At 48.1% G+C, this 14,621-nt stretch overlaps 1 protein-coding gene across 6 annotated transcripts in view; it reads left to right on the plus strand.

Annotated features, from left to right (window-relative positions):
- The window catches only part of DDX31 (DEAD-box helicase 31), a 46,373-nt gene extending 35,630 nt beyond the window's left edge, over window positions 1–10,743 (plus strand). For all 6 annotated transcript variants that reach the window (XM_068656859.1, XM_068656860.1, XM_068656862.1 and 3 more), the window contains 2 exons: window positions 1,276–1,456; window positions 10,305–10,743. In XM_068656859.1, the coding sequence (XP_068512960.1) occupies window positions 1,276–1,456; window positions 10,305–10,455 (332 nt within the window). In that variant the 3' untranslated portion in view covers window positions 10,456–10,743. The remainder of the gene's footprint in view (window positions 1–1,275; window positions 1,457–10,304) is intronic.
- Window positions 10,744–14,621: the final 3,878 nt, after the last annotated feature.

The raw sequence follows: 14,621 nt of genomic DNA on the forward strand, positions 1-14,621 counted from the left end.
GCCCTCAGAGGGATGGCCTTCGGCTGAGACAGTGAGACTAGGTGTTTGGAATTTAGCATTCTCTTTTTGGGAAAACACAGGTCTCTTGATGTTCAGATGCCTCTAAAAGAGTAACGTTGTGAAATTGGGAAGAAGGTGCAAAAAACTCAATCTTTTCTTCTCATCGATTGGGAAAAGGAGTTCGCTTTACTCAGTAAACAGAGCTTTGATGGATTCCCTGGGTCCTTCCAGGAGCTGATCTGCTAAAATGACATTTTTATTACTGTTCATAAACTCCAATCTCCTGCTGCTGCCAAGAGATTAGACATAAGCTGTGGGCAAACTTGCTGGTCCGGTGGCTCAACAGGCAAGGGCAGGAGAGGTTAGAGTTTAGAGCTTGCTGCTGCCAGGAGCTGAGAGGGAGAGAGAGATGAAGGTGGTGGTTGGAGTGAGGGCTGGGGGGGCACGGGAGGTTTAGCGAGCAGAGGAGCAGTCGGGGGATTGAAGGGAGGCATTTTCTGAGCTGTCAGGTTTCCTTGCTGAGAGTCCCCCCCTATTCCCTGTAGCAGGGAGGACAACCTGGGTGTAGTTAACGTGACGGGTGCGTGGAGGAGCAGTGGTAGCGTTCGTATTAGTGGATGATTGTCTTTAGAGCAATGAGCCCTGAGGGAAGGGCATTACAGGAATATAAAGATGTGAAAGGAAATTTGCACGCTATTCTATTATTTTTCCCTTCTGAGAAGGTGAGCTCTGTTCTCAGTGTGATGATGAGTCAGGAAATCCATCTGGCTCTCAGATATTTATAAGGGACTATCTAGTAACTGGTGAAAAATGCATGGACTACTGGGATTGTAATATCAGAGGAGCCTTCCTATGCCACTTCCATGCTTCTATTTCCTTCTCTTCATCCCCGTATCCTGCTGTTCCTTCTCTCCTCCTTTCTGCTGCCATTTGATGTCAGCAACTCTTCTCGTGAGATGTGCTGCAAACATCACCCTTTCTGGCAGAAGGGGCATCCTTACAAGAGGCAGACCTAATGCAACTTCATGTAGCATTGTTTCAGCTCCTAACCCTTCTCCACCACCTTTCTTCTCCTTACGGACTTGTACCAGTACAGTGTACAACCTTCACAGGTTTTTAACATGCCAACCTTATCCACCAGCTGCTGACCAGAAGGTGTCCCGGAGGACAAGACCGTTGTCCTTTCAGCTGGAACAGCTGAATCTTTAAGTGTATATATATAAAGATGCAGTAGCAAACAGAATTCACTTTTTTTCTTTTTTTTTTTTTTCCCAGCACTGCAGTCTTTCGTTTGTGCCTACGCTGCCTATCCCAGAAACCTCAAGCATATCTTCCACATCAAATCTATCCACCTGGGTCACATGGCCAAGAGCTTTGGCCTGAGGGATGCCCCCCAGAACCTGACTGCTCTTCCAAGCACTGGCTCAAAGAAGAAAACCAAACTGAGACCAAAAAGGTAGGCCAGCTTGACATTCTCAAGCCAAGGGATGCCACGTGTCAATCCGTGGTACGCTTTGTTCCCCAGTGTTCTTGTGGTTGCTCCGTGTGATTGTTCCTGAGAGCCTAAATCATGTTGAGCAAGGCTTAGTTTGCATTGTGCTCTGAGCTGTTGTTTAATTCTTCTTTTTTTTTCCTGAACGGCTTTAGAGAGCCTAAAAATTACATTTATTAAACCAACTTGGTTGAAGATTTGAGTGGGAATTCAGTTAAAAAAAAAAAAAAAAAAGAAGAAACAAGCAGCTCACTTTGTAGTTTGACTTCTGATAAGATGCTCTGTTTTTGAAGTAAGCTGTTAAGAGTGGAGAAGCGCCTACATGCACTAGCCTGGGTTTTACTGCACCTTTACCAATTTCTGTGTACTTGAAACACACCAGTTCCTACAAGCAGAAACAGCCTAATTCTTATTTATTTGTACTTCAGAGCTACCTTGAAGGATATAAAAGGGCACAGGCAGTGTTCCAGAGTGAAGCATGAGACTTCCTCTATATTGGAGTGGTTCTCTGTCTCGCACGGGTCTTGGTTGCTGTAGGGTTTCAACAGCAGACTTGTGGCCAAGCACTTCCACAGTAGAGGATGCCAGGTTTTTCTATTCCTATTCCCAATTGCACAGACCTACACAGCACTGTGATCCCTGTCTCAGGAACAACTGCAGCAGCAACTCTTCACCCTCAACCCCGCTGAGGGGAAAAAGGCTCACAGATAGGGCTGTGTGTGTAATTGCTTGCTGTTGGTTTATGGCATGGGGCAATAAAAGCATCAAGAAAACAGAAGAGAAATGAATATTTTCACTTCTCAAATTTGAATTTGACCATCCTACCTATTCGTACCTATTATGAACGAGGTACTGTGGCTGTTATTTTATCTCACAATGTAGATTCTTCCTTCCCTCCGGGCCTTGACAAATACCAGTTCTTCTCCCCTCTTCCTTACATCTGTTCCAGTCTCCTGGGTGCTCCTTTCCTGCATCAGGAAACTGAAATTCCCTGACAAATCTGGAGGAGTAGAGCCCCAAATGCTCTCCTCTGCCTGAAATGGAGCTGAAGATGCTCAGTACCTCTGATCCTAGGTGCTCGGAGTTGCTTCCACAAGATAGATAGTCCTCCCTTTTGAGATTTTATCTTCTATAGCACAACGGCAGACTACAAACTTCTGGCTTGGCTGTAAAATCACTGCAATAATTCAAAGAAGGAAAGATCTTTCTTCTGTTCTGGTAGCAGTTGTGATTCTTTCCATGTAATTGTTGCCGCAAACTCCATTAGCAAATGTTAACCATGCAATTAAAGCACTAATCCACGTAATTGTTCCAGGCTGGTGACATCTCTTGCACATGTATGTATTTGGGGAGGGGAAAAAAAAATAGGCAAGGGGAAGGGGCTTTAAAATAAGAAGTTGGAGACAGCATTGTCCTGCTCTGCGAAGCCACCAGGGACAGAGCACTGATCTGCCTCCTGCTTCAGCTGACCCTCACCAGCAGATGGGCAACAGGATGGGAATGCCCCTGTGAGCGGGGGATTTAACGGAGCTTTATTTCAGGAAGAATAGCCTGATTAGCCGATAAAGAGCATGTAAGATGGTATGGGGTGAGCTTTGATGTCTTGCTGGCCCAGCAGGGTGTCAAGCTATGACTGACAGTAGCGTGTCACAGGATTACTTGGCCTGCAACAATGCCTCTCTCTGTTCCTATGATGTTGCTACTCTGTTAGAGCTACTTTTTCCCTTGTTATGCACCTCTTTTAGGCAGCGTTCCTCCTCCCCAAGTCTTCATCCTATTATAGTACCGACAAGCTCAAGATACAGTAGGGCGTTTATGCACAGGACGCGTGGGGTTGGGGGATGTGGAGGTGTTAGAACAAATGGCCAGAGAGTGATTTCAAAGCTCATTTGCACGTGGATCACAGAGTCGCGGCTCAGGGAAAGTGGGGCAGACTTTGCACAGGTTTGTCACGGCTCAGGCTCCAGGTTTCAAATCCGAGAGCATCTGGAAAGTTAAGACCCAGCAGAAATACCCAAAGTTGTCTTCTGTGACAATTGTTCCTGCCTGTGACACTTGTTTCTAATTTATTTCATCTGCGTGTGCTTAAAAAAAAAAAGAGAGGATATAGTAGTATTCATGTGCTAGCTTAGAGAAAAGTGAATATAGATTCAAATTCAGTATCTGCTAGCATAAATTCAAGATAGTGCTGTTAATTTACAGAGAATTGCTCTTGATTTCACAATGACGAGGCAGAGAGCAGAATTTAGCTTGCTACTAAAAGACAAATGGCCTTTAATTGTAAAATGTGAGGCTTGAAATGATAGGAGCATAGTCACAGAGCAATCTTTTTAATTATATTTCTCACGTGATACCATGAGTGTTGGTTGTCGTATTACACATTGTCTCCAAACATCTGATACTTGTTTTTAATCAGGCTGCTCACTAAAGCCTCATCTCTCAGCACCTGCCCAGAGAATAAAGAGCAGGCCATCCAGGTTGAAAGCAGGGGTAAAGGTGATCATTAAACGTTTCCTTAAGAGGACAAAGAAAACTTTTCATTTCTTTTGAAGTCTCCTTTTGTGCTTAGTGCTTCCTCAGAGAGCCTGCCTGGGGAAGGTGAGGCAGGAAGATGTAGCAGCCAGGTGTGTGGTGACGAGCCCTGAGACGTGGGCGCAGCCCTCTCCTGAATGCACACGTAAAACTTTCACGGATTTTTTAAACCTCTTAGTGCAAACCAGCTGCCCCCCCAGCTGTAGCAGTTACTGCAAAACCCGATCAGAAGATGGCAAAATCCTCTGCTCATGACTTTCGTGAAAGTTGAAATGCCGTATTTATATAAGAGGGGCACATCAACCAGATCCTGGATATTAAATTACACTACATTAGCTTAGTAAGTGCCTGGGCTCATGCTTTTACAGCCGGGTAGATGTAAGGAAGCTGATCCCACTTCCACTGAGGGATTAACTGTCTTTGGGTCGCTGCAGAGAAGCAGCATGCCCAGGAAGTCGCTGACACGCCAGACAGACATTTCTTTTGAGTCTTTCACAATGCAGACGCCAAAAACCTATTGCTGGTCCACCCAGCCTCCCCGTGCTACTCAGCCTTTCGCACTGTGGATCAGCAGGGTTTTATGGGATTCTGTGGGGTGCTAATGGTCTGTTTTTTCCTTATTGATCTCTCTGGAAGGCTGGTGTGTGTCCACGAAGGGTTTCACCGTAATGGGGAGTCACAACTTAATTTTCCTTGTTTGTGCACTCATGCTGTTAACAAAGAAAGAGAGAAATCCTGAAGTTCAGTGGATCCTGTGGAACTCATTGCTGCAGGATGTCTCTGAAGCCAGGAAGGCTCAGAAAGATGGTGTTTATGTAGGGGTATCAAATCTAGTCATTGCTGCTACAGCATGTGCAAAAAATAAGAATAAAAATTAAGGTGAAAAGCCCCTCAGCCTTCAGAGGTGAAGTCAAACCTTAACTGATACAGGATTAAGGTAAGGTGTACAGGGTGCTTCTGTTCGAGGGGCTTAATTTACATCATTATTAACCCGGCATTGCTCTGAATATGAATATCATTATGCCTTTAAGGCTTTGGCTGCAAGATTATTGTACTGTTGCATTCTTCAGCATTAGTCACACAGGTCGCTGGGAAATCTACCTTGTAAACCAGGCTCATCCTCTGTGTGGCTGGGTCAGCAGCCTGCTTTGGGTGAAAGCGAGTAGCCCTTCACTTTGTCCCCCTAGCCCACATGCCTGATGACATTTCTGAACTTCCTGGCGTTGACAATCTCGAAAAGACTGATGCTTCTGCTGACAGGGCTCGTGAACCAAGGCTGCAGCTGGGTCTCCCTGCACAGCAATTGTCTAATCATTAGAAGTAGTTTGCCTGCCAGTTTTTGCGTGCTGTTTACAGCTTTCCTAATATCACTTAATTAGTCAAAATACAGTTTTGGAATTCTGCCCAATAGGAATTTCACTTGGTTTTGGGCAGCCTGCTCTGGAAAGCCAGGCTGGAGCTCAGGTAAGAGCATGGATTCCTGCACTGGAATGCAAACAGACCAGAAATTAGAGAAAGAAGTAAGGCTGCTCCGAAACTCGGCATGAAGGCAGTGCAAGGACACTGATGAGTCCTGCTTAACACATCATAAGAGGACTTTTGTAACATCGTGAAGTTAAAGTTTTATAACTGTAAAATCCACGTCATTGTTATCTGCATATAGCAATGCCCTTTGTTACTGTCTCATCCTACCATGGCTGCAGCACGGAGCCTTTGCTCCATCTTACAGTGAGCAAATAGAGCTTACACATGGAGCTGGAAAACCTCAGTGTCCTTTAGTACACACCAAGAAATGAGCAGCTTTCTCTAAGTGAAATATATTCTGGCCTTTTGGCTGGGAAAGAGCCTGAGCAAGAGTCCTGGGAGGCTCCCAGTGGTGCTTTGATCCTTATTCCATGAGGTGAAGACCAAGGTGTTACAGTGGAAGTGAGGCTGTGGGGTTTTGTGTGGTGTATTGTGAGCATTACTGTTTAGCTTGTCCTGGCATGAATGCTTTGCTCTGACTACTGGAATAGCACTTGATGCTCGATATGACTGGGAAATAATTATCCTCGTTCTTCTCAACCAGTGTTTACATCAGCTGATAAGAGTACCTAGGCCATCTGTTGACTTGTCGAGTGAAGTATAGGATTGCTGATGAATTTCTTGCCTCCACTCCACAAAAAACAGCAACGGAAAAACCAGCCCAAATAGGGTTGCGTTGGCTGCAGATGGTTCATCTAACGCTGTAAGTAGACAAAGCAGGTGTTGCAGCAGCCTTGGCCCAGAGGTAACCCAGCTCTGGTGCTGGCACAATTTCAAAGCTGTTGGAGATGCTGTCAGGCAGATTGATAGCGAGATCCATGATGAAATGCTTTCTGATAAATGGAGCAACCTACCTCAGTCTCCTCCAAAGACACACCGTGAGTTCTGGGAGCGTGCAGCAGAACTTTCTGCTGTCTTCCGCAGCTGGAGCAATTTGAGAACCTTTGGTTGCTGCAGCTGCTGCACGTTGGTTAAAGGTTATCACGCTTGCTGCGCTGCATCGCAGCAGCATTTCACACAGCTCAAGACAAAGGAACAGCCAAGGAGAAGTCTTTAGGAAAAACCGTGCTGACTGTTTAGGGAAAAAGAGTAGCAGAGATCTTCTGAGCCATCGTATGACATCTGAGAAACCACGCGTGTGTGCGCACTCCTCTGGGATGTAGGAGCTTTGAGCTCAGAGGTCAGTAAAGACCAGTCCAGAAGCATTTGGGTTTCCTTGTGTGGTGAAGGTTTGGGCAGCACCAGCACCCCTGCTGATGGCTGCGTGGGAGGAGGGACAGGGAGCGGTGCTCTGGGAGTGGCTCTGCAGAGGGAGGGAGAAGGAAGCTGAAGCAGATAAAACGGAAAAAGAATGTTATTCCTTTCCTTTGCTGGACACTTTTTCTCTCTCTTGTTTGTTCAAGAGGCTTCTCTCCTGCCTTTTCATCTTCCAGTGCTGTCTTTAGCAAAATTGATGAGTTTCTGGTTGTGCTTGGAAGAGCAAATAAAATCATTCCTTTTCTTTTTTGAGAAGGGCAGAGGTTTTATGTCTTTAAAAGTTTGGCTCTGGGCTGGTCTTTCGCAGTCTTTCAGGATATAACAAAGTCATCTGAGGACAGTTCCTCTGTTTCCTTGTTGTCTCTCTGCTGAGGCTCTCGGTACCAGCTTTTCTGAGGTTGCGACTTAATTACAGGTGTGCGCAGGCAGCTGTAAGCTTGGGTCTTTCCTTCCTTCCTGTGCCTCCATGAGGAGGAGGGGAGCTTCTTCAGACCGTACTGAGCAATTGCTGGGTGCTCTGCCTTCCCTCTGTCGCTGTACAGTTCACCTTTCTTACCTAGGTGATGAGGTGATCTGAGAGGCCTTGGGGTGACCTGATGTCATCCTATACCTGGGGCATAAAGTCCAAAGCAGCATCTGGGTCTAGGGCTAAGCACTGGGCTTGCAAATGAAGGGCTGATGTGTCCCCCACTCGATAACTCATCTCAGTCAGCTCCTCTGACTGCTTACCAATTCTGCCTGGCTTTTATGGGAGTGCAGGTACCCCATACGTTGTGTAAAGGAGTATTCATTGGTACCTCTGCCTGGCATCCAGTACGTGACAGCTCCAAACGCCCAGTGTGCTGGCCAGTAACACAGAGAAGTGAAATAACTTGTGTTCAGGGTCAGCTTCCTCCTGACGTGCATCGGGGCTGTTTCATTTTCTGAGTTATGATTCCTCTATTCCTGTCTCGTTTTCCCCTAGCCGATAAAACTGGCCATTTTCTCCTCCATTTGAACATTTCCTTTCTCCTTGAGGCCCCGCTGAAGCCTTGGCGCTGTAGCACATGGGGATGGTCAATCATTAATGAATCTTTTTTTTCCCCGCGAGTTCCCCTTCGCTGCAGTGTTTTGTAGTTCCCCACCAAAACGCCGCCTGTTGTGTTTGGAAGGAGGGATTTAAAGGGCTGTGGATTTCTCTGCCCGGTATCAACATGATGTGTTCTCATTAGGGCTCAATGCAGCGCGATACCTAGACATGAGATCACAGAAGGAGATGCTGACAATCCGGGTGTTTATCCACTGATGGGAACATGGGTTCTGTCTAGGCTGCAGATGTCTTATGTTTACAGCCTTCCTCTGAAGCTTTTTGCCACCATACCCGCTATTGCCACTCAGCTCTCCTCAATTAGCATCACAGCAGCCTTGGGCAGCAGGGAAATACAGTCATGGGGGTCAGGAGGTGGGAGGATGGACACGGAGGACAAAGAGGTTAAACACTTTGCCCAAGGATGCTCACAGTGTGAGTAGCGAGGTCTCAGCTCTCCTGGGCTTTGTCTCATAACCCCAGGGCGCCTTCCCTTGTCATTGTTAGCTTGGTTCCTCTGGCAGGGCCCTAGAGACTCTCCCCAGTTGAGCAAAGAGGGGAATTTACAGCTTTACAGCAGCACAGCGAGAAGAATCTGGGCAGGGATCCTGACCTGGCGTGCTGTCACTACAGGCTGTCGCTGTTGCCTGTGGCTCTTGCACCTCGTGGTTAAGCAGGGCCTTGACAGCTGTGATCAGCACAGGTTTCGCAGCACAGCTCCATTGATTTTTGTGGCCCTTGTTAGAGGGAGAAACCTCTCCTTTCCCTCCATCCTTCTTTTCCCGCGTACAGCCGATCACCACGCCAGGGGGTATTGACTTACTAATTGGGCAATGATTTCACCTGATTGATAATAAAGCATCGGACAACCTCCCTGCTGAGCCCAAGCTCAGCCCGGCAGCTACGGGTGGATTACGGGTCCTTTCCCTGTTGTTAATAAACTGATCTGTTGCTTGGTAACCCTCGAATTACTGTAGTAAATGCTTGGAGACACAAGGAAAGTGTCAGATAGAAACTTGGCCGAGTGATGGAGGGGACTGAGCGGAGAATACAGCTGAAGATCTACACCACAGAGAGCCTGGATCCTAAATTAGTGAGGGAATGGAGACCACACCAAAGGAAACAGAGTTTTCTTCCACTTGTCTTGAAGGCTTAATCTTCCAGGGAAACCATCGTACAGAGGTGATCATCACACCATTCTTCCCATCCTTCTGCGCCTTCCTTCCAAACCCACTGCAGCCGTGAGACCTACACGGGGATGGAAAGCAAACTATGGGAAAGGGGGCAAGCAAATATGCCAGGGAGCCAAGAGTTTGCTTCCCTTCCTTCTTTACACATTTGGCCTAAGGAATGACTTCATCTGTTGCTGCAGCCAAGAGTGCTTTCTTCTGTGGTCCCCAGCACAGTCCTGGGCACCTGAAGGAGTCATGAAAGGCTGTGCTGTGAGGCTGCAACCTTTAGGACTCCTGAGGCACATAAATTACCAGAACTGCGTGCTGGAATGGATATGGGGCTTCTGGTGTACTCCTTCATTGTATTTAGAGGGTCAGATAGATTTCTGGTCATGTCTGTGGAAAATCTTGATGTCTGTTACTGGGCTTTGCAATAAACTGGTGAGCGGGGCGTGCAGACACCAGTAGCTGTGGGTGCTCCCAGGGCTATGGGGACACTGTAGGGAACAACGGGTCCTGCACTCAGGAGACTGCAGGTCAAGCAGTTAAGAGAGGGTGACAGCAGCAACAAGGATGAGATTTGCCCAAGGTCACAGAGCAGGACAGTGGCAGAACCTGGGGTGGAAAAATGCTGAGTGGGTTTTTATATTTATAGCTGGCAGTTTCGGGCTGCAGGGAGATCCATGTTGGAGTTCCGTGGCTGGGCAGAATGCAGCTTTGCAAAAACTGGTCTCTGGAGGGGGGCTGCAAGGTGCGTGGGATGTCTGCAGGACAGTGCAACAAACGAGTCTGCTGGTTTTACACTCGTGAAATAATCTTTTGTTGATCACTTGTTTGGGGTTTTTGTGTTTTCAAGGTCTGGATTTAAGCTCTGTTTATAAAACGTTTCCATTGTTCAATGTCTTAGGGCTCTTAGGCTTTTTTCTATTATTATTATAATTTTCAAACTGCTGTGTCACCTAATTCATCAGCCTTCAGCACACAACCTTTCCTCATTCTCCCCACCACCTCTGCAAGAGCATTTGTACAGAACAAAGGCTTGCTTTTAAAAACGGCATGATATTTTGCCACCTTTGCGAAAACCTGTCACAACAATATCTAATTTTGCATGAGACAGAATTTCAAATCAAGCCTCAAGAAAAGGAAGCTGTTCTCCTGCTAATGCGCAAATGTCACTTTCCGCAGCTGTAAAATAAGTAACCCACCTAGCAGCGATTCAGAGAGGAGGAAATCTAATGCCTGTTCTCTTCCCCCTGCCCAGGTCTGACCTTCTCAAGAAGACCCACGGCAAACATCGCCTTGCTGAGATCTTGCGATCTGAATATTCCAGTGGGATGGACACTGGTGTATCCAAGGTCAAGAAGAGGAAGAAAAAACAGAGGAAACCTGGCAACCAGCAGATTCCAACATAAGCCGGGACCTTCCACTCATTTGCTGCAAAACCTGCTTGAGTGCCTCAGCCGGGGGTCAGGGTGACCTGCCAAACCGACTGACGAGCGTTTCAATTTATCAGGCAAATATGGGAGGGATCTTGGGGATCCTGGCCTCCTCCCTCTCACTCCATTCGCCCAAATGGAATGGAATCCAGGCGTGTCCTGTCGCACTGCTGCAATTAAATGTAGCTTCCCGACGATGCATTGTGTTTCTAAGGTGTATTTTGCAAGAAAAATAAAAGAGGTTAAATACGGTTTTCAGAAAAATGTGATGTCTGTGTAACCTTGAAGTGAGACGTGGATGCTTTGCTGTCTGAAAGACCTGCAGAAACACTCTACGCTGTGTTTGCTTACTTATTTTTAATCAGCAGAGCAGTGGCAGAGGTGTTCCAGGTGCAGGTTTCAGAGGAGGCTGCTGCTTCTCGTGTCGATATTCAGGGGGGCACTTCTGCTCCTGCTGCAGGTAACAGCCAAGCTGCTGCCACCCTGTCCTTTGTGCAGTGGGGCAGGATCTGTCCCTGGACACTGATCGTTAGTCAAATGTTGCCAGCTGTAAAGAGTCTCCCTGATTTCCGTGAAATCGGTAGGGCTCTGGAGAACTCCTCGGTGTAGTGACACATGGTCCCTTTGGGACAGAGCTCATGGGCACAAAACTTCATGTCAAAACTCCTCCGAGTTTGGGAACAAACGTTGTCACTGGGGGAAGGAGCCGGAGTGGAATCCAGCAATCTCCAAACTTCTCCTTGCCTGCAGCATATTGTCATACCTAATTATGAAATGCAGAATATGTATGAAATGTCTCACCTCTCTGAACATTAAAGCCTTTGCAGAGCCTTGCTAACGTTTGCCGGTAGTCACCCAGGCTTTCAAGGTTCTCCCTGCGTTAGCTCGGCCTCGCGCAGAGCTTTTTTCAGCACGTCGTGAGCTAATGGCTTTCACTTCGTGCTTTTCCCCCTTCTTCCTTCTCATCAGAGAATTTCCACTGCTGAGAAAAGGAGGCAGCGTGATGCCCCGTGTGCCGAGCTGGGCACCCACTCACCACTGCCCAGCACGTGAAGTGAAAGCTGAACTCGAATGGGGTCGGTGGCAGAGCTGAGTTAGCAGGACGTGGAGCCTGGGGGGGAGAGCGGGTGCCCTGAAGGCCTGTGGATGACCTACAGAGCCCCCCAGGACCTACAGGTGGGCACCCACCTCCCCGTGCCTCCTCCAGCCCCCTAAAGGCTCTGGGTCTTCCTCCAGGGAAGGCACAAAGCCTGCAGCCCAGCTCGGGCACGTTATTTAACACCAGAAAGGGCTCAAATCCCGTAGAATCGTGAGGTGGTGGAAGGGGGAAAAGTGGAGTGTAAAAAAAAAAATTTAAAAAAGAAGTGGAGGTGAAAACAAAATCCACTTTGTGAGTACAGAATTAGGGGCACCGAGTAATGGGTTGTAGTGAGTCATGCCAAGGGCTGTAGGAGGGAAGCAATCAGACCAAAAGTATTTAATTTCTCGAGTGAATGCAGCTCTTGAGAACCAAAATGATTTTTTTTTTCCTCCCAAGCAATTACCAAGCAGAATGCTGATTTTCCTGCAGTACTTTTTTAACTGATTAAGAAAGAAAGAAGTTTAAAGGGATCCAGTATAAAATTAACCATGATTTTGCAGAGAGAGTGAAGTTAATAAAATTTATTAGATCACGATTTAAAAACAAAAAGCAAAGCCCACCTGATTTGATGATTACTGTTTGGAAGAGCAATCAGGTTTAAGGCAAAATGTCAACTTTAAAAAAAAAAAAAAAAAAAGAACCCCCTGAAGATGAAAATGACTCAGAGAGAGCGATGCAGGGAGGGTAAGTTTGGAAGAACGATTTTGTGCATGAGGGGAAAAAAATTGACCTTCTCTTGGCTGACTGTCACGTAGGAATTAATAGGGACTAGTGGTAAATTCTCAATAACAGGAATAAAGGGCCAAAGGCACATCAGCGAGGCGTCAGGAAAGCTCATTGCTGTCCGTATTAATTGGGCATGGAAAGTTACAGGCCTTATGGTGGACAATATGATTATTAAAAAAAAAAAAAAACTTTCAGAGCTATCTTTCAGCAGACAGATCATTGAGTGATTAGGGAGAGGAGGAGATCGTTACACAGGAAAATGAAAGTGTTAAAGGAAGTGCTCACAGACCTGAAGCTAACAGTTTGCTTTAATAAACTTCGAAGTGCAAAAGGTATTTAAGTTGTAGCTGGCTCAGCAGGAGGCAAATTCTGCCCTTATTGACACCTCTAGCGGGGCTGGGAGCTGGCTTCATCCTTGCTCCTCACCTGGCTCAGGAAGCATTTAATAGGTTTGGAGTTAATTGGGTCTCAATTAGAAGCACCCCTGTAACAAGGCAGGGCACCCAAGTATTTAGCATGGCCGTGGGTTCCCCTGGCCCAGCCCTGGCACGGAGCAGGTGGATGTGGTGCTGAGCAGCTCCTGAGTTTGTCCCCCCGAGGTAGGTGGTGAGCACTGTGGGGGTCCTGGCTGGGTGGGAGCAGCTCAGAGGGGCAGGGAGCTGGGTGATGCTGCAGCCTGTTTTCACTGTGCTGGCGTTGCCTTTGGCCAGGTTTGGCTTTTTATTTTGGTTGGGGTGAGTGATGGGGGCATGGTTGCCCTGCAGCTTGAAGGCAGCTCTGCGAGGAGCTCCTGTACAAAGTTCCCAGCCAGGCTCGGGTTCCCCTTCCTTGCTGCTCCTCTGCTCCTTGTTCTCAAAGCTGGGAGTCGTGGCTCTCCCGTACTTTCTCTTGCTCTTTGCTCTGCTCTCTGCTGGCTCTGTCTCCTTCCCTGTATGAGGAGCCCGCATCCTTTGGGTGGCTGGGAAGGGCTGAAAGGCTGCACTGAGCCTCTGCGCATCCCTCCCTGCCTGCAGCTGGAACTTCTGAGTTTGTGCTTTTAGGGCTTTAGGGGAGGAAAAAGCAAGGAGGTAACCTGGGTACCAAGGTCACAGCTGGGCACCCCCTTTCAGAGCATCGTGGTCACACACCCGACACCTTAACCCTAGAGCCGCAGGTGCTGAGCTGCACTGAGCACCGATCAGGAGTGAAACCGACCCTGTTTGCATGGGTTTATTTTCCCCATAAGCCTGGGGAGAGAGGACAGGAGAAGCTCTGAGCTCTCCGATTTGGCCTAACTTCATGTGGTGTTGAGACAGAAAGGTAAAAGAGCTTCAAAACTGATCTGCTGGTTTTCTTCTCCCCTCTGCTCCCAGCCCCTTGCAGCAGGCCTGGGGGGGTTCCTCGGGCCCTGCCCCGCTGCCCCCTGTGTTTTTGGGGACAAACCAGCCCCGTGTGGCCACGCTGCCTCGGCCCCGCTCATAGAGCGGAGTGCCAGCTTCTGCCAGATGTGGAATGGCAAATTTAAATATTGCAATTACTGACGTGTAACGAAGCCTTGTACTTCATTAATGTAAGAGGAGGAATCTGCTACGGCTACAAGGACAATTAAATATTAGAGAATGTCTTTGATTCCCGTTCCCGCTGTGTAAATGGGAGGAAGGTTGCTGTCTGCTCCTTGCCTGGGCGCTCGCGAAATGAAAAGCACACCCACTGCAAGTTGTCCTTTGATAGATTTTTAATATGATTTTAAAGAGTTTTGTTTGGCCTCATTCTTATTCAATGAGATTAAATTAAAGCACTTATCCCCTGGGTTTAAGTCAATCCATGTAGGATTTGGGACGGGGTTTGTTGCCCGGGGAGGGGGGTTGTTTGCAGGCCTCTCTGAAAGACTCCTTTCCCACTTCATTAACCCGAGCTGGGAGCGACCCCCCCCCCCCCCCCTTCCTCCTCCTCCTCGCCCCGACCGAGGATTTACCCAATTCCCCATTCACATGCAAAGGACCCCGCGGCGGCCCCACAAAGGCCGGGGGGCTCTCCTCGGAGCGGCCCCCCCCCCCCCCCCAGGCCTCGCCATCGGGACAGGGCTGGGGGCATCGGGCTGGGCTTCGGTCCGCAGCCTCCCTTTTTATTTTATTTCATTTTTATTTTTTTGGGGGGTGTCCAAAGGGCCGGGGAAGAGGGGGGGCGGCCCGAAGGAAGGGGAGAGCTGAGGAGGGGGGAGGCCCTTGGGCGGCACGGGGGTGCCGGGGGAAGGGGAGGAGGCCTTTGGGCAGCCGGGGGGAGGCTTGAGGGAGGC

Source organism: Anas acuta, chromosome 20 (assembly GCF_963932015.1).
Source record: "Anas acuta chromosome 20, bAnaAcu1.1, whole genome shotgun sequence".
In the NCBI taxonomy this organism is placed as follows: Eukaryota; Metazoa; Chordata; class Aves; order Anseriformes; family Anatidae; genus Anas; species Anas acuta.